The sequence below is a fragment of the Ornithodoros turicata genome, chromosome 1 (assembly GCF_037126465.1).
Source record: "Ornithodoros turicata isolate Travis chromosome 1, ASM3712646v1, whole genome shotgun sequence".
In the NCBI taxonomy this organism is placed as follows: Eukaryota; Metazoa; Arthropoda; class Arachnida; order Ixodida; family Argasidae; genus Ornithodoros; species Ornithodoros turicata.
Genome location: NC_088201.1, coordinates 202,466,330 through 202,492,420, shown reverse-complemented (window position 1 = coordinate 202,492,420; position 26,091 = coordinate 202,466,330). Strand labels below are relative to the sequence as shown.

Below are 26,091 nucleotides of genomic sequence, written 5' to 3'. Positions count from 1 at the left end.
TCACAGTTTGTACCAAACCAGTACCGTTAGTTTGAGTAACTGAGCCTGATTTCTCCAGGAATTTTGCGTACTGCAAGTTTTTCCAACCTGAAATTCGCATGAATTTAGAGCGCACGTTTATTTACCCGATTTTTATCTCCCGAATTTAGAAAGAAATGTTTCCCGAAGACTTCAGGCTCTACCTATTTTGGTGTTTTTTAGGGCCGAATGCCAGCCTATTGCTTGGAATGCCAGCCTATTTATATCCATCATTTTTGTGACTTTGGTGTGACATTTCAGTTTCAGTTTTGTGTCTCTCCTTTTCTTTTCTGTTCTTCTTTGTCTGTCCCTTTTCTTTTCTTCTTTGTTTTCCCATTTTCTTTTCTTTTTTCCTTTTCATTTCTTCTTTTTCTTTTCCTTTTCTTTTCTTCCCCCATTTTCCATTTCTTTGGAATAACAAGCCGACCTCCGTCTGACTGAACTTTCCTTTCTTTTTTCTTAATAAACATATCCCCCCCTCATCATTTTTAGTGCCGAAATTTCCGGGCCCTAGTCATGACAGAGCGTCCAATCAGCGTCAACGTTCCAATTGAATATGTATATTACATTTTCCCTCAGCTAAAGTTATCGTGCGATGTAAAGTCACACGTTGTTAGTGTTGACACCTATCAACCTACCAGTTCACCTTCAGATACAAAATTTCCAGACATAAAGTGCACTTGGTATTGTAATAAAGATTATGTTCGCAATGTGCCGTGAAGGCAGTGGATCCTGCGCATCAACTGGCCAATCGTCCTGCAACGCACGCATTGTGAAATTAACATGTGTACAGTGCAGCTTTGTCTTCACTTTGCATTGCCAGTCCGTTCGGTTAACCTTTCCGTGGAATACATAAATGAGCTTATTGCACATTACATTTTGTTTTAATTTGGTGTTGAAGTAGACATCCAAGCAACAGTCAATTTACAAATGGTGGACGTTGCTTGGATACTTGTTAGTAAAACGGGGGATTCATCATATCTGATAACTAGGGCTCGGAGATTTCGGCAGTAAAAAAAATGGGAAGAGGCAGGCGTTTAGGCCCTGAAAAACACCAAAGTAGGCAACGAAATGCCAAAAATAGTCATTGGCATTGGTGTTGTTTCAGAATGCTCCATCCAGGAAAAATTGCTCGTTTAAAGGCTACGGTACCATAGAAGGTTTGACTTCTGGTACAGGAATGCTGAGGTGGCCTAGAAGCACGCTATGTTGAATAATGACTTTTGGTTCTCTGCCCTGGACGATCTTGAAAGGCCAAGAAAGGCAAAATCTTTTCATCAAATATACGTGAAGCCCTTCTGGTGAACCAGGGTACTGAAGGAAACCAAACACAAAAAAGAACAATAGGAAAAATGCAACATTCAGCATGAGCTGGAAAGGTGCACTCGCACTTGCACCCCTAAAAAAAGGCTGTTATGGCAGCTAAAAATGCTAAAAAAAGGGCTACAATTCAGTAGAGTCGATAAAAAAGGCAGGCAACCGTGAAGATGACACCTCTCTGTGTTAATAGGCATTTTCGTGTAAAGGAAAATGCCTAAAATTCCAGGCTCAATTGATAACCGATTTCTTTCGTGTTTATTTACCTGGCAGCTACTCACAATGCATGAGATGCTTGTATTTCTCATGCTGTATAGCTGTGAAATAATAGCCCCATCATCATCATCATCATTATTTGTCATCCAGTCATCATGATAATGTGATTATTTATCCTGTCATTTATGTATTGCTGTTGTGCAAGGGGCACTGGACGACATACCTTGGTGCTCGTTTTACCTCCACTGGTAGTGACCTGGATGACTGAACTTGTGCCATAATTTTGATCTCGAATCAATGTAGGCTGCAGCCTTTGTGGCATATTCCTGTAGCCTGTGTTCAATGTTCGGACATCAAGGTTCACGAGCCAATTGATAGATAAAAGGGGCGTATATTTCTTCTATGACGAACCATTTATAAAGTGAGGGAATGTGCAACCCCAGGTTCAACCGTGCATGTATATTTATTCGACTGAGTCTACTTTCATGATGTCGGCACTGTTGCGAATAAACTGTTGTACCAAAGATACATGATTATTACTGGACCATTGTAGAATGGGAAGCGCGCCTCTGCTTCACAGACTGTAGGAACGGCGTCGCTGTCCCCTAGGAGATGTCCGTTGTATATGCTCCATTTGTCGCAGTTGGGAACCTGAAGGGTGGAACACACAAGTATCTCTTGGCTCTTCGTTAATGAGAAGGATGTCAACCGTTGCCACCCTTTGCTCCTGAAATAACACAAAAGAGACAGACACGTCCAGAAGTTAAAAAAAGTAAACTAAATATCAACAGCTCTCGTATGCTCGCAAAATGTGAAGACCCTAAACAGTGTGCCAATTATGCGTAAATAAAACTTTCAGTGTGTTTCTGCAAAGCTGCCCAAGTTCCACCACAGTGGTACTGCTTTTATTTGCGAGAACCCAGCGCTTGGTGGTTCAGCGAGGGATTTCCCTCTCCCCTCCCGCTCAGAGGGAGTGTACACTCTCTCAGTTTTTGCCCCCCCCCCCAAAAAAAAAAAAAAAAAAGTCGGAGATTGCCCCCGATTCGTCAGTGCCCCACTCTAACGTCTCACTAGCTTCAGGTTTATCGTGCCCCAGGCAGACTTGGTCTTGATCAAGCTGAGATGTCACAAACTGTACGAAGAAAGTATGAAAAACAAACATTTATTGTAAGCTATACTCTTTGAGAAGTTAAACATGATTTGTTTGTGAACAGATTTTACAGTGAAAGGTGTGGTACAGAATCGTCACTACCAATACCCTGTGCTGCGGGATGTTTTTCTTTATTTGACCCACATTTTTTAAATAAAAGAATTATTAGAGCTGCATGAATTTCAGTTTTGATGATGCGTTTTGAGGCTGTCGTTCTCTGTAGGAGACCGTGTACCTATAGTGTACAGCTAATTAGTTAAAATTCATTCATTGACTTATTAATTACATTTTCCTGGGAAATGCGAGACCCTTCACTCTTCCCGTGCATCGTTTGGACGGACTGCGAGGCGGACATAACTTGAGAGAGAGATAAATTGCCAAATGTATATCAAAATGATGGTGAAGGTGCCTCACAGAGTTGGGAATATGCGTCCTGGGCCGTCTTCTAAGGGAACTGTGCCGACCATGTGAGGAAAACCCAACAAAAATCTCCGGTATTCGAACCCGGGTACCTCCCATTCTCGACGTGATATAACCAGGGCCCCGATCTTCATATAGTGATCGTTATCGTTATATTTGAAGTTCGCGCGCCTCAAAGCCGCTTTGATAGGCTCGCGCGAGAGCTCGTGGCGAATCACGGGCCGAAGTGATGCGTAACGCGCGTTACGGGATAACGACAAGTTGAAGATCGGGCCCCAGCGCGCTAACCGCTGAACCACGTGAGCTGCCATATGCAAACCAGACAAAACTAGAATTACACACTTTTCGTGCGCAGAAAAAACGACGCGACTTTCGCCAATCAGCTCCGTCGCTTCAAAGCAGACGACGCCCGCCAACTTTTCCAACCACCTGAGTTATTTGAATTTTTTTGTGCGTTGGAGGCCTGCCTCTCGGAAAACAGCTAGAATCGAATGTTTCAACATGCGTGCCGTAAAAAACGCTTATAGACATTTTTCACACATTTTTGCGCGCATTTTACACTAGCGCCACCCAACAACGTCGACAGCGGCATCTCTGTGCCAGGACCAAAGTTGCGAGATGTAAACAAAGTTCGTCGCCAGCTGCGAAAGCTTCGAATGGGTGAACGCCTTCGATCTTAGTAGAAGGAATACGGTCCGTGAAGTTTCACTGCGTTAGAATCCACCTCCAACACGGCGTGTGCAGGGAATTCAGACAACGATGTGTGAACGCACGGATGCTACTTTATTCCTCCGCTTCGGAAACTGAAAAGGAATCAGGTATTGCCTCCACCGTCCTATACTCAACCCGCGACCGATTCTGTGAACACGCTCACAAAGGAAAGCTCTCGAGGGGAAGGCCAAGTGACAGGGGGCCGTCTCGATGTTGTGCCCCTTGTCTGTATGTGCTTGCGGCCATCGGCGAAAGAAAGTTGCAGAACAATTTAGTATCGCGGTAGTTTCCCATAGAGTCGGGGAATAATAGCTTACTTAGCTGAACAAACAGGTGCTTGCCCCCTCACTACGTGTGACCTAAACCGGCGACATATGTTCCAAAGTTGCGCAGAAAATGTCATCTACGAAATCCCGGTGTCATGTAACACTGTTTATTCCGCGCTATGTAATGTTAAACAGAACGCATGCGTTAGCTTGCGTTCTGTGCTGCACCTGAAATGCCGTGTGAATGCATATTGCTATGAGGCGCAATATGCTGGCGCAATATGCTCCAAAAAACTGGAGTACAGGTTGGCTGACTCTAAGGAAATGCTGGGCAGAAAATGCAAGTAGCAGACTGCATGACAAGATCATAAGCAGTGTTTCTGTTGGGTCTTATGTAGAACACACAAGTAATCTCCACCAAGCAAGGCGCACAATATGTCAGAAGATAAGCATTGCCACAGCAGACAAATCGGTGTTGAAAAGTCATCTACGACTCTTGGAGGATACATCTTTAGCAGCAGCAGCTGAAAAATGTTCGTCGAGTGTCAGTGGGTGACCTAACGTTGAGAATGCCTAAACGTCACCGTGGAAATGCACATAATTCCTCTCATCTCCTACCCCTGGAGTGAACTGTTGGAAGCATAATCTGTATAGTTCAGGAAGCGTAGACTTTGTGGTCAATGGAGTTAGCATCCATCCGCTTCTCGCTCAGTTCTTCCGTAGATGTTTTGCATGTTTTTCAACGAATGTTCCGGTATAGAGATACCACCATGAGCTGCTCTGGCAGAGGTAAAAAAATGATGTGCATTCCATGAAAAAATGGCTAGGAAGCAAGCGAGCTGGTGAAGATGATGCATAATATAAAACCCCCAAAACTAGGGAACACGAAGGGACGGACACAAACACGAAGTCTCAAACACAGCTGAAAATTTTACTTCAAAAACAAGAAATATATACAAACAGAAGGGAAGGGAACACCGGTTGAGAACAAAACAGGAGGTCATTTCAGGGGAACGAGCAGTCTGTTCAAGGCCGGACCGAGGATTACGGAAGGTTTGTTGACACAGTTCCCACAAGAAGTTATGAAAAGGGTCTCTCTCAAAAGCCTTCTGTGAGGGTCCACTTCGGATGCCTTTACAATTCCATAGAGGGAAGCAATCTGAGCATTCTTCCAAATGTTTTGCAATTTCAGAGTTTGAAGCTTTATTTTTTACTTTTAATGAATGCTCTCTCAAACGATCATTTAAGCAACGTTTTGTCTGGCCAATATAACAGAAACCACACGCTAAGGGGATCTGGTAAACAACGTTTGAAGAACAGGGGACAAATTTACTCCGGTGATTCTTGCAAAAAACTTCAGGTTTGGCGAAAGGCGTGAGGCGGTCAAGACGAAAGTTGTTCTTGAAAACGATGTTGGTTTGAAACGCATTCCATGTCGTGGACTGCAGCTGTTTTTTGCTTCCAAAATTCGACACATGGGGAAGAAATCGGAACACTCGGTGCTGCTTTGTATTTGGTGAAACAATGTTCCGAGACATGTCAATGTCAAGCCGTGTGGGGCATTATATCATTCCAAGAAAGGGTCAAGCAGCCTTTGAACCTTCCTTGAATGTTGTCCCTTGGAACGCTTGAAATCCTCGAATTTTGGGTTAAATTTTCTGTACGAACACTGTGTACTATGAATACATTGGGATCTTCTTCACTATTTTGATATTGTCCTCTTTTACATGCTTGTGCCTGTGCCCAAGGACTGTCAAGCAAGAAAAACAATTGGTGGTGAAGCTAGAACAGTACTTCAAGCGAGCAGGACAGAGACCTCACGTTACAATGAACTAAGAAAAATGGCTTCCGAAAACAGTAAGTTTCCTTCAATATTTCTTTTATGTCTAGCCGCATGACATTAGCCTATATGTAGAGAGTGACTTTTTCATTTAAACCCGATTCCGCCCGGTTATTCCCCCCCGAACTGACTTCCTACCAATTGGGGTTAAACCGGATTTCTCCCCGAATTCCAGTCACTATGGAATCCTCAGGTGACGTTTCCACTGAAGACGAACAATGGTTGCCACGTGTAACACATGTAAGAATGGGTCACTTACGTTCCCAGCAATACACCCATGTGTGTCAACACTGTCTATGCTTTCGGGGATTACCGCTGGGAGGTCACGATCCCGCAAAAGACAACAGAAAAAAACAACAAAAACAAAAAAGACAGATTAGGAAAGGACTTGATAGACAAGAGGAGAAACAAAAGCACCCGGAAACACCCAAAGGCACATTATCGCCCGATTTCTCCCCGAATTACAGATTTTAAAAAAGCGCCCGATTTTTACCCCCCGAATCTGAGAAAGGCATTTAACCCGAAAAAGTCACTCCCTACCTATATGATATGCCGTCGAGGGGGCTCTGTCATTTTGCACATTTCCAAAAAATACAATCTGAACATGTGAGGGCTTGACAGTACAATTTTTAGAATTGGTTATTCAGAAAAAAAAAAGCTTGTGTTCCGTCATGACAAAGGGCTACATTGTCATGATAAGCGAGACTTTTCATTTGATTATTTGTACAGTCATTTATAACTCACTTTATTCATGGAATAAAAAAAAAGTTCTTCTTCTTTGTGTAGCTCAGGATGTTGACTGGCACTCTGCCTTTGTGGTAGTATTAGGTTAAGTACAGCAACGTTAATTGCTGCTAAAACATCCTTTTGGACTTGTTGTTACGTAACTTGCATGGGGCAAGAACGCTAAACCACAAGCACGGAGTAAGAAGACTGGGAGGTGAAACTGCCCATAAACGAAGCGCCGACGCGCGACCAGAGACTGGCACGTTGGAGGAGAGAAAAAAGGCAGTTGCTGCCTTTACGCGACAGATGGCACAGCGGCACTGTCTTCCATTTTGTGCTTTCACATGGAAGGCTATGGGGAAAACAGTGACTTTCGCGAGTCGTACGGCAGCCTCTACGGACGAAGACAAACTGATGAACTGAGTTGCTTCGTCACAGCTGCTCGTGGAAATAACTTGGTATCTTACTACCATTATTTTAAAATGCCAGCATTTAGTTTCTAACTTAAATACTTTTTAGATATCCTGTGGCACCTGAGTAATATTTCAGAGGTGCCTAGCTTGGAGAACCATGTCAGGTTTAATGGCTGCGCGGCGCACTGATATGCTGGGCTGAAGATCATGAGTGTTAATGCTGGGGGTATGTGGGAGTTGCCGTCTGTCAGCTACTCTTGACCACACCCTACTAGGTTATAACGACCATGTCATAATCGGCAACCCCTATGAGGAGCCCGTCCGCACGACCCACTAGGGGCACTACTCATCGGCACGCAAGACCTACATCATGATTGGACAATGGAAATTTGCATTTTGAATGCGCAGAAGACGGCTACCGTAGCAGACGACAGCAATGGCTCCTATGAAAACGCGTAGAATGATGATGATAACCAACTTTAGAATGAATACATCTTCCGTGGTATACCCACCGATTGTACAGAAATACTAAGGTAAGCTGAAGTACAAAGTATTGTAGAAGTTGAGGAAGCAATAACTGGGCCAATGAGTGCCGCCACCGCTAGCTTCCAGATACGGCACTGGGAAGGGGTGCCCATGACACGGTCGTTATAATCTAGTAGGTCATGCTATTGGCACTGCACTCGAACGCTAAAGAGTTGAGTATTTAGGAATCTACTCAGTTACTTCTCTGCTAGAGGCATCCTGTAACTGACCTTAACTACTCTTTGAGTGTCTGCTACGAGCTCGCTATACAGGGTGGTCCACCAACCATGGTAGAAATTCATAGTAAAAAACGTAGGCCCTGGAGAGACATGTGGTCAAGGGATTTTTTTCTGCTAATAACTTTTGCTGCATAGTGGTAACATTTTTATTTCCTTTCAATTGATGGAAAGTTAATTTCTTGAATTGAACTTCGAAATTTCTCAAGGTAACCTAACGTTTTCTTTGCGGAAATGGGTTCCCCGTGGTCATTTTACTCGGTATAGCCCATAATCCCACTCGTAATGCAATGGCAAGTGCCGAAATAAATTCGCCGAAAATCCGTGGAAATGAGCCCTTGGCTCCGCCTCTTTTTTGACAGCTCGTAGTCTGAGCGCAAAACTGCGAAGAAAGGAGGTTGCATTGACGCGCCACACGAGGGGGGAAAGGGTGACAAGCCGTCGGGTGACCTCATTTTTGATAAGATAGCTCCGATTCCCGCACTCACCGCCCGTGTTTGTTCCGTGAGTAAGGCTTGTAACCCTTTCCCCTCTCGTGTCACGTGTCAATGTAACCTCCTTTCTTAGCAGCTTTGCGCTCAAACTACGAACCGTCAAAAAAGAGGCGTACGTTGCAAATAAATAAATAAACCAATAGTGATTAAAATTAGCCTGTGTATGGGAAGTTGGGTTACTTTGCAGAAATACACTGATAATTGAACTTCTGTATGCAATAAGGGGATAAGTCGAAAAATCCCAAACTGAGAAAAGGGGCCTAATCTGATTGTTCGTCCCATTGAAACACATGCGTTTTTCTATTTCGTACCTGTAGCGGGCCAATAAATTGCAATACAGTCCTAAATTTTCTTTCTCAGGTACATACTGGTATGTAGATATCATTGCAGCAAAAATAGTAAAAAGGGGATAAGTCGACTTATCCTCTTATTGCATTCGGAGATTCAGTTGTATTGACGCATCATAATCATTGAAATAGATTTGTCCACCAACAGGGTGTCTACCAACCTGGAAAACCGGGAATTGTCGGGGAATTTCAATGAGCTCAGCGCCAGAAAAGTAGGGTAACCTTACTAATACTCAATAAATTATGTGTTTTGTTTGGGATCTGTATCAACATGTAGCAGCAGGCACCAAGTTCCCTTTTGTTCTGATCAGGGAATTCTCTTGCAATAGTCAGTGAAAACCTGGAAAAGTCGGGGAATTTTATGGCTACAAATTGGTAGGCACTCTGATCAACTAGGCAGATGTTATCCATGTCACAAATTGCTCTTTACTTCCTTGTGGGGAAGAGTGGAAAGGAGGACCCTCCTCCTCACTCATTGCGATTTACATTTCCTGAGTGTCATCAATTGAATCTAGGAGGTATTCTAATAGAAGTATCATACATTCCTTTCTTCAGAACCAACAATGTCTATGCGGGATGTTGTAAAGAACCTCTCTGTGACATCTACTGTCTCTTACTGGAAACCAATGCAGGCACAGGGGCGGTAAACACAGATCACTCTCCTGGGAACAGTGAGTCGACACTTCAATCTAAACACTCTTCAGCGTCTTCACGTTTTATGAGCCTACGACAGCTCTTGATGTGTTATCCTTTCCTTTTTCTTTTTTTTACTTCTAAACCTACTTGTCTCTTTCGTGTCATTTCAGGGTCAAAGGGTGGCAACAGTTGACTTCTCGTTAACGAAAAGCCAACTGGTACTTGTATGTTCAAGTCGTCACAATCCTGCCCTTCAGATTCACAACTGTGATAAAAATGGAGGTGTCCCCAGAGTTGAGCTGTCAGCTCTCGAGAGTAAAATCGGAAACCCTGCATGCTGCCTGTCTACCAGAACAGGGCCAGATAGAGCAACAGCACTGCAGCGTGTCTGCATTAGGAGGTGAGAGTTGTGGTAAAATTTTTGTAAGCACAGGTGGTGAATGTTTTCCGGAATATTCTTGAAGAAGTTGCCGCAAGTATGATTGCGTAAACCTGAGTCTACATCACAGAGAAAGAGACTAGGAGATAAAACTTAGCTCTATCTTGCGACCACAGACTGTACGGGGGAGCACATGCCCCAGCACACAGTGCCACCTGTTGCATGCGGACACAAATTTTACGAAGCTTGCGCTCACCTGACGCTTGTTCTGCGCTCCGCCTCTGCCCTTGCTTGGGTCAGCGCTTTGCGTTTGAAGGCTGCTCAGTTTCCTTCGAGTGATGTCGTGGATGGGTCAGCACTTTGTTATGCCAGTATGCAGATTGTGCATGAAAGCTCATCATTAAACTTAGGGGCACCTAACCATTCGGATTTTGTTCTGACTGCCTACCTCTTGGACTCGACAGCGTTTGCCTTTTACCCATTTACAATTACTTTGGAAGGCAGACACTAATCTTGCTAAGTTCGAAATACAGTCCAAAGAAGCGTGCAAAATGACACATTAAACCAAGGGGAAAGTTTCTTCATGCTTACAACACTTGAACTAAAAGTTAGAAAAGAAGAAGAAGGTGAAACGTTTTCAAGGTTGCGCTCCCGTCACCTGCACAACAGAACCAAGATCCAACAGAACGCAATTGTTTCCCGTTGATTTCGCTGAACAAGAAGTGCTATGTAGTTGACATGCATGATGTTTATTGTCAAGACAAACATCGTTCGCGTTCATCAGTTTGTTTTAATTCGTAGAGGCTGCCGTATGACACGTGAAAAGCACGGCTTTTCCCATAGCTTTCCGTCCAGCAGCGCAAAACAGAAGGTAGCGCCTCGCCATCAGTCGCGTAAAGCCAGTACAGTATGCCCCCGATAACTTGAAGTCGTAAAAAACGGAAAAAATTTCGAGACAAGCTGGGTTTCGAGTTAAGCGAACAATGAAAATTACGTTGCCACGATGTTATGACAATGCGCTATGTTATGAAACGTTAAAAAAAAGCGTTCCTACAGTAATAGGGCTCGTGAACAATTCCGAAGCCATTTATTTTTTAACATCATCTGATACAGAATAACTCCGTAATAGCAACTGCTTAGCATTCACGTCTGGGAACAAGAAAGCATCTTCAAGCACTTCAATGCAACGCATGAGACGCTCCTCCCGGCACGTCACTACAGTGGGCACTATCGACCATTTCAGTATCACTCAGTTCACCGCTACTGGAACATCGCCGTTGTAAAGCGCATGGTGCTCGAAGTTCAAGTCCTTTAAGTCACTCTCCCCACAACATGCGAGGCGCATCACGTCGTTGCACAGTTCATCACAGTCACTGAACTAGTCTGCTGGCTCCAGTACGGCAGTGGAAGACCAGAAACCTGCATGAACGAAACAGTTCACGCTAAAGGCTTCATGAACTTGCTGCCAGGCGTTTGATAAGTGCCACCTTCCGCTCCAAAGTCAGGGACTTCCACGTGCATTGTTCAGCCATCACGCCGCGAAGAACGAAATGTGACTGAGACGCTCGGACGAATGCAGAGGAGGAGGAGGAGGAGGAGGATTGACGTTGGGTGGAAAGGAGAGTGTCGTCCGCCTGCCACAGCTAGCGGCGCGTGAGTCACTAGGACTGAAAGGCTTTGACCCTGACCTAGCCTGGGGGACCGAAGAATGCACGTTATCAGCCGTAGGTACGCTGACCTACCAGTGATGGAAGTTTGAGACATCCGTACTCCAGCAAAAAAAAGCTTCGACTCAAAAGGGCACAAATACATCAGAAGCATTGGGACGAGGATCGGGACACAAAAACATTTTCGGATAACCAATATTTCGAGATAAGCGAGTTCGAGTTAACGAGGGTTTACTGTAACTGCCTTTCTCCTCTCCCCCAACGTGACTGTGTCTGGTCGTGTGCCAGCCTTTGTTTGTATGAGCAGCTTCATCTCCATGTCTTTTTTCTGTGTGCCCTACATGCACTACACTGGGCCAGAAAGCTCCCAAGAGAAAGCTGTGCCAGACTTAGTTTGCATGCCTGCCACATTGGCACCAATGACTGATGCACCAATCCTCTTGTTCTGTATGTTGGTGCCACCTGCGTGTGGTGAAATGAATATGAAGCGCACGCAGAAGAAAATGGCGGTTTTGAAGCGAGACGGGCCATAGAAAGTGCATAGAGCGAGATTTTGCTTGATTTTTAATTCTTCCTGTACAAACCACCTCCCGTGGCATAGTGGTTAGGATGATTGTTTTCCACGCCGAGACTGGGAGGTGACACGGGTTCGAATCCTGTCACCGGCTGTGCTGTTTAAGGTTTTCCCTGGGTTTTCTGAAGACCTTCCAGACGAATGTCGACACAGTTCCCCCTGAAGTCGGGCCAGGACGCATACTGACCCCCCACTGTCCCTCAGTCCTTCCTGCTGTCCTCTCTCTATCTGTCCACGTCTGTACACCGCTCATAGCCACAGTCACTTCGCGACGCTAACAGGGAATCGAAATCTTCTCGTACAAGGTGATAACGCTCACAAAAAGTTCCAACGAAACTTCAGATTAATGGCTACATGTCTAGGAAGTTTAAGGTTGGCTAACCACATCTTTTGTGTTTATGATGCAATCGAAAAGTGTAATGTTTGCTAGACCAACCCTGTGTGTACTCGGACGGTAAATGCAGTGATGGCCAGTAGTTAACTACATGTAGTTAAGCTACCTGATTGTAGTTAAAAAGTAGTTATCAACTACTTGCAGAAATGTAGTGGCAATTACTAGTTAAACTACTATTTTAAGTAGTTAACTACAGCAGTTAGGTTACTGAAGGCGCCAACTACTTCCAATATTGCCGCAAGCTTTACGGCATGATTGTGCTTCCGACTTTTTCCTTGAGCTACTTGTTTGATGAGAACGGAGGTGCAGAGCAATTGTGTTGTGCATGTTTACTAAATCTTCACTTTTAATGCTTGTCTAGTGAAGCCTCATTTGCTGCGAAATAATTCTGCAACTTAGTTTATCGCGTAGGCACAGAAAGAATCCCGCCGCAAGCTTTGTATTTTACGATCGTAGCAATGGCTTGAGCCAAAGTTTATTATTGCTTGTGATTCATATTTAGCTGTCCAAGAACACTACAAGGGATTGGTGTTGGTGGACAACGTTAAGTAGGTATAGATGTAGTTAAAATACATTGCAGTAGTTAAAGAAGTAGTTTTATTTACCTCCCCTAAAAAGGTAGTTGAACTACTAGTTAAACTACTCGATTGCAAAGTAGTTAGTAGTTATAGTTAAACTACTGTAGAAGTAGTTAGTGGCCATCACTGGGTAAATGTTCTGTGGAACGTTTCTGAGGAAGATGTCGTACATCTGGCCATCTCACAGTATTCAACGTTGCAAGATTCCAAGCAAGGTTTTGTGGGCTTACGCCCTTGTATGCGATATGTCAAGATCAGTCGCGGTAGAGCGTCACTAGATTTGGAGATGACCCTCGCTTTCCCTGAGGTTTTTCAATGTGGCTTACTTATCGTCTTCTTGTTTTATTTTAGGGGCGACACCTGGTGCGTGCCACATAAAAGAAGAACCTCCAGAGGACTGTTCAGATGAACATCCGATCGTGGAAGTGAAAACTGAGCCTTACGACACTGCGATATTGGAGGGGCGGGATCATCTGGAACACAGTGATGACTCAGCATCCGAAGGTAAATACAAAATGGTCAATTGATTTAGTCACAAAAATATTGGAATGGTAGGGTAGGCACAAAGAAAGATTGTAATAAATGTGATATGCGGTAGCAGCGAAATGCGGTAACAAACGGATTCTGACTTTACGTGTTGAAAGTAGTGAAGGAGGGCGAGAAGGCATTAAGCAGTGCTTCTACGTCTACGTGCTGTCAGCAATGACCCCTTGTAGACGCCGCCACTGCTCACACCATTACGGTTGTAGAGGAGACAGCGTTCCTCTACATGGCTCCCGATAAGCGATGATAGTTGTGGGAACCTCCTCAACAATACTTATCCTCCGCTATTGAAGCCATCCAGAATAGAGCAGCCCGTTTCATCGTTGGTGACTACTCACGTCATTCTTCAGTCTCGGTAATTAAACAACAACTTCAACTCCCTAACCTAGAAAGACGTCGATACATTGCAGGGTTGTCTCTGTTTCACAAGTTCATTCATACCATTCCGCCTAGCCTTTCCCCTATCACTCGTTCTTCCACAATCTTTCCCCGCTTCGACCATTTGTACAAGGTAACTCATTTCGTCTGGTACACTGATATCTTTGCTAAATCATTTTTTTGTAAGACCTACTATTAACTGGAATGATCTTCCTTTGAATATTGCGAAGCTCACTGATCACACCACATTTCATGGGAAGATATCATCTACCATGTAACCATTCACTAATAATCAGTTGATTCCTTTCTTTTCGCACCGTTATTTGTCAAGTGCATTTATTGTTATACCTAATATCTGTACAACCCCACTCCCCCATGCAATGCTCGCAAGAGCCTTTCGGGTATTGTAAATAAATAAATAGATAGAATGTCCCAGGGGGCCCGACATGCTGGGGAGCTTCTCAACCGGTGGCTTCTCTCCGGGACATTGCCGATAGAGCCATTGCCTACCGATTGCCAGCTTGTGGCATGGCACGGTAGAAGTGGTGCGTCGTTGTCCACTGACAGCTACATCACTCCCCCCCTCGGATGCGGAGAGGTGCTTGTGGTTGAGATCCACATCGATACCACGAGCTGGAGAATGAAGACTGCACGTGGACGGGGGATACCAAGCATACGGCAGTCAGTAAAGCAGCTGTAAGATGGCATGGGCAAGCACAATGTGGGCCATGCATGTTCCAGTGTGAGGAGCCGAAGCAATGCGAGCTCAAGGGAGAAGTGTGTGGTGACAGTGCTGCAACCGCTACATGATTCGTTCCCTATTCTTCTTTCCTCTGGGGCTAGTGTTGCTTTTATAAGTAATGGTTGTATGAGTAAACGGAACACTTATTCACAAGGTGAACAGCCTGTAGGTGGCGCTGCAGTTTCTTTCAAGAACGTGTGTGGCTCGTTAGATCTGCATAGCTGTTGAAGAGATTGTGAAAAAATAGTCCGCTGTTGCTGTGTCCTGCATGATGGAAAGCCGATCTGAGGCTGAAATATGGAAGGACGGACACAACGAAACATAAGGCTGCAAGATGCTGCTGAAAGATGGCAGACATTGAAAAAGCCAACCGTATGACAGGACATTCTTCAGTGCTATATGTGTCAAGCTCGGGATTAGGAAATGAATGACACCTTGTAAAGTTACTCAGCGTAATCGGTATGCACTGTTTGGGATAAGGATCATAAAATTACCTTGTGGGACAGGTGCACACCCTCTTCAATACGTGCTTCACCAGCACTAGTCAAGTGGAGGCTAACTAAATGGGAGGCATTTTGCTCACACATTCATACGACGAAGTCGTATGAATGTCGTATGTGTGAGCAAAAATGTAAGAGTGAAAGGAGGATGAGTGAGAGAGAATGACTGGTTTGTCCCTTCAGATGACGCACCTTGGAAGTCGCTGAGAAGGCATGTTAGCTTAGCTCAATTGGTAGAGCCCTGGACTGGCAATCCAGAAGATGTGGGTTCGAGTCCTAGAGCTGGCTAACCTTTTCAGTGACTTTCATCTTTCATCGTTAATTTCTTAGGCAAATTGAGGCCTTGTATGTATTTGTCCCTTCTATGTTGTTCCAGCCTCAGAACATCAGTTCTTTCTTGTTCTTTCTTGGATACCTTACCGTTTCAGCCTGAAGATTCAGCCTTACCTGATTCTCAAAATGCGGATGTCTTGTTGCCTTTTCTTTTAACTTCTGTAAAAGTGTTTAATCTACAACTCTCGCTAATTTTGCATCGATACTTTATCTAGTTTTCCTCTCAAGCAACCTGACCAATGGGAGACAACTGAAGGCTTATCTAATGATAAATGGTATATTCTGGGAGCTTGTGCACATATATGAGGAGCATTCAGTAAGTTCTAAGCACCACATAGCAGTCAGAACTCAGGGCCATTTATTCTCTTTTTAGGAGCATTTTCTTCTGTTTTGTCGAACAATTCAAGGGGTTGCGACAGGTCATTCCAGCTTATTCCAGATAAACTTTAAACACGGTTCTTTGCATCAGTGTGAACCAGCATTGAAAGTTTCACCGTGAAGAGGGTAATAGAAGCGGAGAAAATGGGCATCGTGAGTACCAAAACTGACATCACAGTCCCCGCTGCTGCCAATAAGGCAGCGCACGACAAGTCACATCTTTACAGCTGCCAATGGGAATGGATGCAGCTCTGCGACACCTGCACTTCGCTCGGGAGTGAACACACATTGTGTCCTAACACAGCATCTCCATCACAGCCCATCACATTGTAACCCATCATTGAAGATTTATATCGCAGTCAGATTTCAAGGCAGCCCCCTCCCACATGCACGTCTCTGAGTACTCCGCCGTTGTGGCGCCACAACCCAACAGGAGCTTATGGGTGCTCAGTTTCTCAGCAACCACAATAAATAAAAAGGAACAAATGGCATCCGAGAAAGCGAACGGGGACGAGGAGGTATGAACAGCCTTTGCCTCGTTTGGTGCAAGTTTGAGGACCCCGTGCTCCCACCATGAAGCCCGTGCACCACATCGGCAGGGAAAACATTGAAAACGAGAAACAAGCTTTATTCACATAGTTAAGAAGCCCACTTGAACCAAAAGCTCCCGCGTTCCCCCCCCCCCCCCCCCCTTACCCCACAAGTTGTGTGTCTTCCGATCTTTCTTTAATACCCTGGTACACCCCTTCTATGCAATGTCACCTTTGTCGGCCTAGGATCCATACTAACCCCTCATCTGTTAATGTCAGTACGTTTCACAATTGCTTCGTGGCGCTAACACCGAATAGAAGAAATATGTCACTTCTGTTGCCTGGTTCTGAGTTGTGACTGCAGTGCCATCTGCTGGTACTCGATTAAAGTATCATCGTTGTTATATATTCCCCGCCCCGAAAATGTCCAACAGAGCAAAGCTAACTGTGCTATGCTAACAATGCTAACTGTGTGTCCGTTGTCCTTGTGTTTTTAGCGCTTTTGTTCCGCCATGCCTTACCAACAGGCCCAGTCTGAAGTTTTAAGAACAGAGCAAAGTTCAAAAATCTGTTCTATTAATGACTAAGTCCTCTGCTGCTGCTACAGGTGCTACTAGTGAAGCACTACCTGTTTCTTACACAAGTAGCAGAAAAGTACCACTTGCTTTTCTTTTATCACTCGCTTTAAATATAATTTCTGGACACGTTAGAGCAAACACGCTGTACGCTCTGTCACAGGACAACGGGATTTCGTATACTGCTGATAATTCACAATCAACTATTTCATCTCTATGTTTTATGTTGCACTCCTTCTTCATTCTTCCATTACTCAGTGGGATGAGTGAGGTCAACCTTTGTAGCTAACTGAATACCACCGGAACACCGAACCTACTCCCCAATTTCTTCAAATGATGTCTTACATACATACGGCAACACATAAGGTCTTCCCGTGGGTCTTTCTCTAGCTTTCTTTTGTCCTTTTACTTCTCTATGTAACCCCTGAAGAATGGAAACAGTCATGTGACATGGATAACGTGGTTCTTCTAATCTTGACACCTGCAGCAGCCGACCCCATGTGTACATGTGTTTTTCATGTCCCTTGTCCTTTCAGCTCCAATTTCTTCGTATCATATGTACCAACAGGCTCACTCGGCCATTCTAATCAACTAGCACACTCTGTAATGTTAGCCAGAGGTTGTTATGGGGAAGTCTTCTTGTGATGAGTACCTGAGACAGTGCAAGAATATCAGGACATCTTAATTGTAAAGTAGGTTGCATTGTCAGTGGTCAGTTAGGCAGGAACCCTGAACAGGCACAAGGTGTTGAGCAGTTGTCCCACATTTTCTGGGAAGTCGGCATCCCGAGAGGAAACTGCTCAATCCACTTTGCCAAGTGATCAGTAACCACAAACAGATTACTTATAGGACTAGAAGCCAGGGCAGGACATATTGCTCTGAGCAGGCTGTAACGCTCAGGGGGAAATCCAGCACGAGGTTTTGCTCTCCGGCATATTGGACAAGTACAAACATACGTCATTACGTCCATTACATTACATTGAAACCTCGTTAATGCGTACCTGGCAGGGACACGAAAAAACTACGTACTAAGCGGTAGTACGGCTTAACCAAAAACTCAAAATAAAAGTCCACGTGCCTGCCTAATGGAAGAAAAATAGAACATGTTCCACAAAATGAGGATAGATATCGCCGTTTATTCACTTTGCAACAAGATCAAATGGCTTCAAATCCACCAACATTATTGGCGAGCTGTTCCAGATGTCCCCGTTTTCTGGCAAACTGCCGCAGTTCATCTAGCGCTCGTGCAGCTTCGGCGACCGTTGGACCTTCCATGTCTTTTACCCCATCTTTGTCGTTGCTGTCGTCGCCACCGTCGGCGTCACTTGCAGCGAATGACTGGTCACTGGTGACAGAGGCGACAGTCTCAATGTCGGACCAGTCCGGACAAGTTTCAGTGTCATTGTTAGTGTCACGGAACAGCTCAAACGGCACAGTTTCTCCAGACCCTCGGTGCTCCAACACTTCGAGAAGAATGCTCCTGCATTCGTCGTCATCAACGGCGTCCTCTTCGTTGACTCGGTCATGTCGTCCGCGCATACTGTGACTCCGGCTCGTCGGAAGCAGTTCTGCACCGTCGCAGGTGCAACCTGTTGTCGTGAGTGTTGCAACAAATGAATTGCTCCAAGGAGGTCAATTGCGTAGGTCTTGCCACTCTCCATGTCCAACAAACTCCTCCGTATGAGATTCCTTCTGTAGTTCTGCTTAAGGCACGAATTACACCTTGGTCCAGTGGCTGGACAAGAGCGGTTGTATTTGGGGGCAGGAAGATCAACTTCAGGGATGTCAGGTTCTCCAGATGAACATGCGACGATGCATTGTCGAGTACAATGACGACATTCCTGCCCTTCACTGCGAACCGCCGATCCAAAAGCTGGATGTATTCCTCAAAGATCTTTGCAGTCATCCAGGCCTTGGTGTTGCTTCGGTAGACGAGGCCAGACGGCAGCTAGCCACCCTTAAAACATCTTGGGTTAGCAGACTTCCCGTTGACTAGGAGCGGGAGCTTCTCGTTTCCTGCCATGTTTACCCCAAAGGCTACGGAGATCCTCTCTTTTGCATGCTTGCCACCAGTACAGACTTCTCTCTTGAAGTGGAGTGTCCTGTCCGGTAGAAGCCTGTAGAATAGCGCCGATTCATCGATGTTGAAGATGTCCTCGAGGACGTAGTCGTTCAGAATTTTCTGCAACATTCCCGTCGTCCATCCTCGGGCATGCTCTTCGTCCGCCGCGGATGCCTGGCCGGACACTGCCCATGTGCTTACGTTGTGCCGTGCCTTAAACTTCACCAGCCAGCCATTACTGCACACGAAGCCTTCGTGGTTCAGCTGCAAGGCGGAACATTGTGCCTTTTCTGTCAGAAGAGGACCGCTGACTGGCAAGCTTTTGCCGCGGCAGCATGATATGCCGGTGATGTGACTAGAGACTTTGTTGCTTCTGAATACCATATGCGGAACCATACGACCAACAACGTGCTATAAATATTTTTAATTTGTCACGAAAAATGCGGCGTAGTGGAGCGGTGCGACGCCTGGTGTCAAACAACCCCCTGTACAGCGGGCAACACTGAAAATTGATATTACAAACTATTACATCGGAACTTCGTTATTTTAGTAACCATATTATTAGTTCCCCTGTTTACCTATGCATTTTGAAACCCCTGTTAACAGTGCTTTTTGCGAAGTAACCCTGCGCTGGCCGATGTTCGATGGAGGCTCTCCCTACTTCTCTGCTGCGCCTGCGTGCTGTTCGCGGCCTCTTTCCAATGAACAAACTCTCTCTGTGAACCTCTCTGAATAAAACAAGTCTGGCTTCTTGAACGTCTGACACATTTTTTTCAACGGCACAGCATTTCATTTCAGTTCACTTATCCGTTTATCCTCAGATGTGGATCGTTGTGTGGATTGCAAGGGCGGATTTTACGGTGGATTGTGGTGGATTGCTATGTCGGGCCCAGTGTTATACGCATGCAATGTGGTTGCAGCCGTATGTGGCAGGAGTAGGGATTCATTTCGAATACCTAGTACAGTGTTGCCCGTAATCTTTAATTGTAATTTTCTAATTAATTGCACCGTCGATTGGAATGAAACTTGCGCAGTTTTTGTCCAGGTGGCTTGGACTATCGAATAGCACACTAAATGACATTTGATCAGTGCTGCTTTACAGTACCTTTAAGCCACTGCATCAATGCGGCTTCCACATCCGGAAAGGTTGAGGTTGTGTTGAGGTCCACATCCGGAAAATCTACCCTCGCATGCGACACCGATTCACGCTGGTCGAAGATGCATTTGTTAGGATCTCCTCCCTTGCATTCTACGCTCCACAAAGTGTCGTCAAAGGAAGGCCTCTCTCGCGTGCAAGTGTGGACTTCTTGACGCCTCGCTCGACGGTATGGATAATGTCCAATTTCTCCTGGATGTTCAGGACACGGTGTCGTGGCATGTTGCTGTCCCACAAGCCAACACAAGTGACAAAGCAGTGAGAAACGAAACAATAGGAGGGAGAGGAGGTTCGGGGTTACTCCCTACTCTGCGGGAGAATGACCTCTCCTCCTCGCAGGAGTGACGTATTGGCGTTGCTCCGTCTCTGGAGGAGCCACGTGCTTCCAAATCTTCGTTCTTGGTAGGGAAGGAGCTAGTTTCTTTGTTCTGCGTGGTCTGTTTCAGGACGAAAAGTACGCATTATCCGATATTGAGGCTACGAGCAGCTACGGCTTAAAGTAGCACAGAAGTCATTTTTAACACCCAGTTTTCTTCCTATAAAACTGTTAAGTAGGCCTGTAAGATGCACCATGCGAAGTAATTTACACCACAGAGTCATAATTATCGCAGAAATTGAATTTAAAATACGCCGCAAAAAGCGACCGTGCGCAACGGTAGTGAAGAGCAGTACCAGCCTGTGATCTGCCTGGAACCTCGCGCTGACGCTATAAGGAGAACGCTCGCTGATTGGCCTAGAGAAATGTTGTCCGCTACTTCGGGGTTCTGATAAAGCCTTTCTCCTTGCTCGGTAATGCTTCAGCCGCTCCTTCTATCCCCAATTCTCCGGGAAAACTGGCAAAACAGGTTTACGGCGGCAAAGGGACAAGGCGCTGACCCCCACTGACCGGCAAACCAGAACGGGTTCCTTATGCCGTCATCGGTGACGTGCCATCATACCTCCTCATCCTCGTTATAGCTGGAGTGGCGAGTTAAGGGTGAAGGCGCGGAGCTATGTTTATGTGAGTTTTTTTTCTGGGAATCAAATTGCACACATCAAAACCTTTCGCGCTAATCTGTCTAATGACACACACACTTTCATCAGATGTCTTAATCTGAAATTTTTTTGGATGGCCCTCTGTACTGCTTTAAGCAGGTAACAAATACAGTGGTTTCAATGGAAGTCACGATGGGGATTCAGTGCAACTACTTCTTGAGCGGAATTATGGCTTAAGCGGGTACATATTAACAAGGTTTCACAGTATTTCATTACGTCCTGCGTCATTCCTGGCCATGTTGTGTGTCCATAAGTTTTCCTGCCACTGCTGTGACCTGCCGAGGCCGAGTCATGAAAGATAACACACGAAAGCCTTATGCAACTTCCATGCCACCATGACTGTAAATCTGTATGAGCCGTCGCCTCATCTGCCCGGAGAACATACATGAACAGGATGCCATCCTCGCAAGTAGATAGTAGGTGTGCCATTTGTCAGACATTCCAGTGTCCACCTGGTCCTGCTCAGCTTGCCAGTGGCACACTGCTTATCACTACGTTTTACACATCCTTTACAGACAATAAGGATTTGTGAGTGGGCACACTTCGATATGTTGTACCATATGTTGATGTTGACATGTCTGATGATGCCCAGATGCTCTGTCTTATTGGTTTACTTTTCTAGTGCATCACTTCACTACTGTAGTGTTTTCATTCATGTTTTAAGCACAGATTTATAAGCATGTTATAAGCACGGAAATGCATTATTTCAGCTAGAGTGTTTCAGAGTTTAATTTGTTAATTTGTTGCTGTGTCATTTTGGTACCCTCCGTCTCTACGGTGCTACATTTTTATGTACAAAAAAGTCGTTAATTAGGTGAACAAATACGGCAGTGAGTGTGTTAAGGTACTCCATCCCATCTGCATTCTCACCTGTTCCGTTTTGACGATTTCAGATGCAACAGCAAGCACTGGCTACAACTCTTCGAATGCACAGTGCAACACCAGCACTGCTGAACTTCAAACTCTATTCACGAACACTGTTCCACTCACCGAGCCGAATCCCGGAGATGTTTCTCCAGACCAGAGAGAGACTCAAGAGGCAAGCGAGTCATTGTCCCGGACCTCTGACCACCAGAAATATGGGACGAACAGGTGCACGGTCTGTTTCACTCCGTGCATTGACGTTGCCCACTTCGACGCTCACCTCAAAACTCACAGTGCAAACACATTTACGTGCAACATGAATTCTGCGCCAATTCATCAAGCATCACACGGAGTGAACATGAACACAAAGCACCACACGGTCGAAGGGTTGTACAAATGTGGGGTGTGTACACATGAATGTGTGTCGCAGGCCAGCCTGAAATACCACTTGCTGGAGCATGCCTGCAAGGAGTCTGTGCAGCGTCACATTGAGGCCAAGCATCAGATGGGATACTTTGGGAGTCACTTCAATCCATCTACATTCCCCTGGTCTGAGAGTGGCGAGAACCAGAGAGAGAACCGAGACGAAGAGCTGCACGAGTGCAACTTCTGTCCTGCGACGTTCAGCTGCAGCACGAGCCTGCGGCACCACAGGCAGCTGCACGCGGGGGTCCAGAAGCCATACAGGTGCGACCTCTGTGCCGCAGAGTTCAGTCAGGGCTCGATCCTGCGGCGTCACAGGCGAACGCATTCGGGCGAAAAGCCCTACAAGTGCGCCCTCTGCCCCGCAGAGTTCAGCCAGAGTGGGAGCCTGCCGCGCCACATGAAGTTGCACACTGGCGTGAAGCCACACAAGTGCCAGCTCTGCCCCGCCGAGTTCACCCGCCTGCACCTCCTGAAGGAGCACGTGCGGACCCACACGGAGGAGAAGCCGTACAAGTGCGTCCTCTGTCCCGCAGGGTTCAGGCACAGCTCGAGCCTGCAGCACCACCGGAAGAGGCACACGGGCGCAAAGCCCTACAAGTGCGACGTCTGTCCCGCAGGGTTCGGCCAGAGCACAGACCTGCGGCGCCACCAGCAGATACACACGGGCGAGAAGCCGCACAAGTGCGACGTCTGCCCTGCAGAGTTCAGCCAGAGCACGAACCTGCAGCGTCACAAGCGAACACACACGGACGAGAAGCCGTACCAGTGCGACCTCTGTCCTGCGGCGTACAGAGACAGCACGAACTTGCGTCGTCACAGGCAGAAGCACACGGGCGAGAAGCAGCACAAGTGTGACCTCTGTCCCGCAGCGTTCATCCAGAGTACGCACCTGCGTCGCCACCAGCTGATACACATGGGCGAAAAGCCGCACAGGCCCGACCTGTGTCCCGCGGAGTTCAGCTACGCAGCGAGGGTTGGCGGCATCACAAGTTGACACACCTGCGAGAGGGAGTAGAAGTGTGGCATTTATCAGCACGAACCCGCGGCATTGCAAACGTGAGACACATGTGAGAGGTGGCACACAAGTGTCAACTTACTTCTGTTGCTTGTCCTCTACCTGGAGACCTGAAGATGCACATGGTGATGCGCGGAGAGGGAGATGCCGTACAACTTGAATTGGAAAGGCAGAACGAGCAGTTAAAGCACACGTAGCACTCACTGCCTCCTTGGCAACTGCCGTCTTTCAAATGCTGTACGGATTGAAACTGTAGCCCACCTGTCAGGCCTCACTTGCATGCATGAATATGCTAAGGTTGAAAAAAAAAAAAAGTTGGTGCATCTAAAATGTGAAAAAACCTCCAGTGATGGAAAGTCAGACACAAAGAGGATGCTCCCTCACAGGGGCTTCGAAGTGCCAAGATTTATTTCTGTGAACGATATCCCTTTGTTCCTCTTTTTCTTCTGGAGAGTGGGGACAGATACTTATCTTCCGGTTATTTTATTCCTCACATCTTATGAGCTGATCAAAAAGAAGTAAACAGAAAAAAAAAAGGTAGGAAGTGCACAAACAGAAGAGTGTTCTATGGGTTAGACGACACGAAAGGAATAAATGAAGCGGAACAAGGTAAGGATCCGTCACAAGAGCAAAAGCAGGGACGATAAATAAGCCCTCATCGGGCACTCAAGTGCATCCTTCCTTTGTGCGCCTTTTGATGTGACGGCATTATTGCGGATACGTCCCAGGATATTCTGTGACGTGAACGAAAGGTAAGTATAGTAGCGCCAAGGGGCGATAGCTTGCACCACGTGCAAGCTATCGCCCGCACGTGTACCGCACTGGGGCATAGGTAGAGCCTGAAGTTTTAGGGCTTTACCCGATTCTTCCCCAAATTTGCACCCCGAATTGATGGTTGCCTCTTTAGGGTGAAACCCGATTTTTACCAGGCAAATTGCCCTCTCTGGGATGTCTGTAGGTATGCACCATCTTACTTGTTTGGCAGAAAAATGTAGTTGCATCACCGTTTCTACCAAACCGCTACAATTAGTTTGAATAACTGAGCCCGATTTCTCCCCGATTTTAGCGTAATGGATATTTTTTTCACTCGAATTCGCATAAATTTAGTGCACATGTGTATTTACCCGATTTTTACCCCCCGAATTTAGAAAAAAATATTTCCTGAAAACTTCAGGCTCTAAGCATAGGCCGGCATTCACAAAAATTCATTCAGCATTCGCAACCATGACTACAACTGGTAACATTGTGTCGCCATAGAAACATATAATTTATTCCTGGGTTAATATGGGTCACTATTCTCAACCCGTACCCGCAGCCAACAGAAACAGAAGTTTTGTCGGGAAATTAACTCAGATACACCAGCACCCCGTATATTTTCAGAAGTTTGCCCAACCTGTCATGCCTCCCAGTTTCGGTTTTTTAATTTGGGTGTGTTTCACCCGTGTCTGACCCGCTACCTGTTTCAGGCGTTGATTTTTCTGGCGTGTACATTGTATACCCTGCGGTTATTGGTGCGTATAAATTGCAATGTAATTCCAAAACAGTGCGTCCCAGCGCCAGTCTTAAAAAAGTACAAAGTTAGCCCGTGTGAGTCATCAATATTGCTCCACAGCGAAGTGGTGATACCTAGATCGTTAAAGCATAGATCGTTTAAGCTAATTGCAGCGATTAATCTCCCTAGTCTTCCATCAGATATTTATTTGTATTGGACGTGTTTTGTTTTGGTTAAAACTAATAAACAAATTTACCAGTGTATGTTTTTTAGTTGACACGGAAAACGCGGAACCCGGTACGTATTTAGTGCTACAGTTCCAAATAACACTAGTGTACCGGAACTGAGGGTGGACTGTGATGTACCAAATGCGAAATTTGCGTTCCTGGTGGTATAATCAACGTGTTTGTTCCACAAAAGATTGGGCTGTAGGCGTGCATCAAGGTATTCATGCAAGTTAGGAGATATACAGGGGGTCTTTTTTTAGCGATACAGATTTTTCATAAAAAAACTATAAGGGCTATAGACATGCCGATTTCACTTCTATCATTTCCGGGCCGGCGGATGTCTTTGCCATATGTTGCTCTACCGTCAAATGACTATACCTAAAAATCGTTAACTTTTTAATTATAAAAGCTATAAAGTTTACCCAATGAGAACGTTGGTTCCTTTCGGTGACCTGATATCGTAGCTGTTTTCAGGACAAAAATCCGTTCGGTAGTTCGTCCGCAAAAAATTAGTGAAGGAACAGCATTTTTGCTTTATTTTCTTCATTGCGAGTCTCCGAAGGTGCGCAATGAAGAAAATAAAGAAAATGGTGTTCCTTCATGAACTTTTTGCGGACGATCTACGGAACGGATTTTTGTACTGAAAACGGCTACGATATCAGCTCAGACAACAGCTAGGTCACCGAAAGGAACAGATGTTCTCATTGGGACAACTTCATAGCATTTTATAATTTAAAAGTTAATTAACTATATTTAGGTAATTAGTCATTTGACGATTGAGCAACATATGGCAAAGAACGTCCGCCGGCCCAGAGATGATAGAATTGAAAACACCGTGTCTATATTAGTTCTTTTTTTATGAAAAATCTGTATCGCCTTGAAGACACCCCGTATGCATAGTTGTGCTTACGAAGACTGTAAAGAGGAA

At 45.6% G+C, this 26,091-nt stretch overlaps 1 protein-coding gene across 2 annotated transcripts; it reads left to right on the top strand.

Annotated features, from left to right (window-relative positions):
• Nucleotides 1-3,724: 3,724 nt before the first annotated feature.
• On the top strand, nucleotides 3,725-25,199 carry LOC135378954 (zinc finger protein 883-like). Of its 2 annotated transcripts, XM_064612141.1 has the most exons (7): nucleotides 3,725-3,939; nucleotides 5,847-5,955; nucleotides 8,828-8,891; nucleotides 9,235-9,350; nucleotides 9,486-9,715; nucleotides 13,259-13,411; nucleotides 22,033-25,199. In XM_064612141.1, the coding sequence occupies exons 5-7, from the start codon at nucleotides 9,592-9,594 to the stop codon at nucleotides 23,421-23,423; spliced, it is 1,668 nt and encodes a 555-aa protein (XP_064468211.1). In that variant the 5' UTR covers nucleotides 3,725-3,939; nucleotides 5,847-5,955; nucleotides 8,828-8,891; nucleotides 9,235-9,350; nucleotides 9,486-9,591; the 3' UTR covers nucleotides 23,424-25,199. The 2 variants fall into 2 exon arrangements, with proteins under 2 accessions (XP_064468211.1, XP_064468210.1); XM_064612140.1 differs by lacking the exon at nucleotides 8,828-8,891.
• The last annotated feature ends 892 nt before the right edge of the window (nucleotides 25,200-26,091 follow it).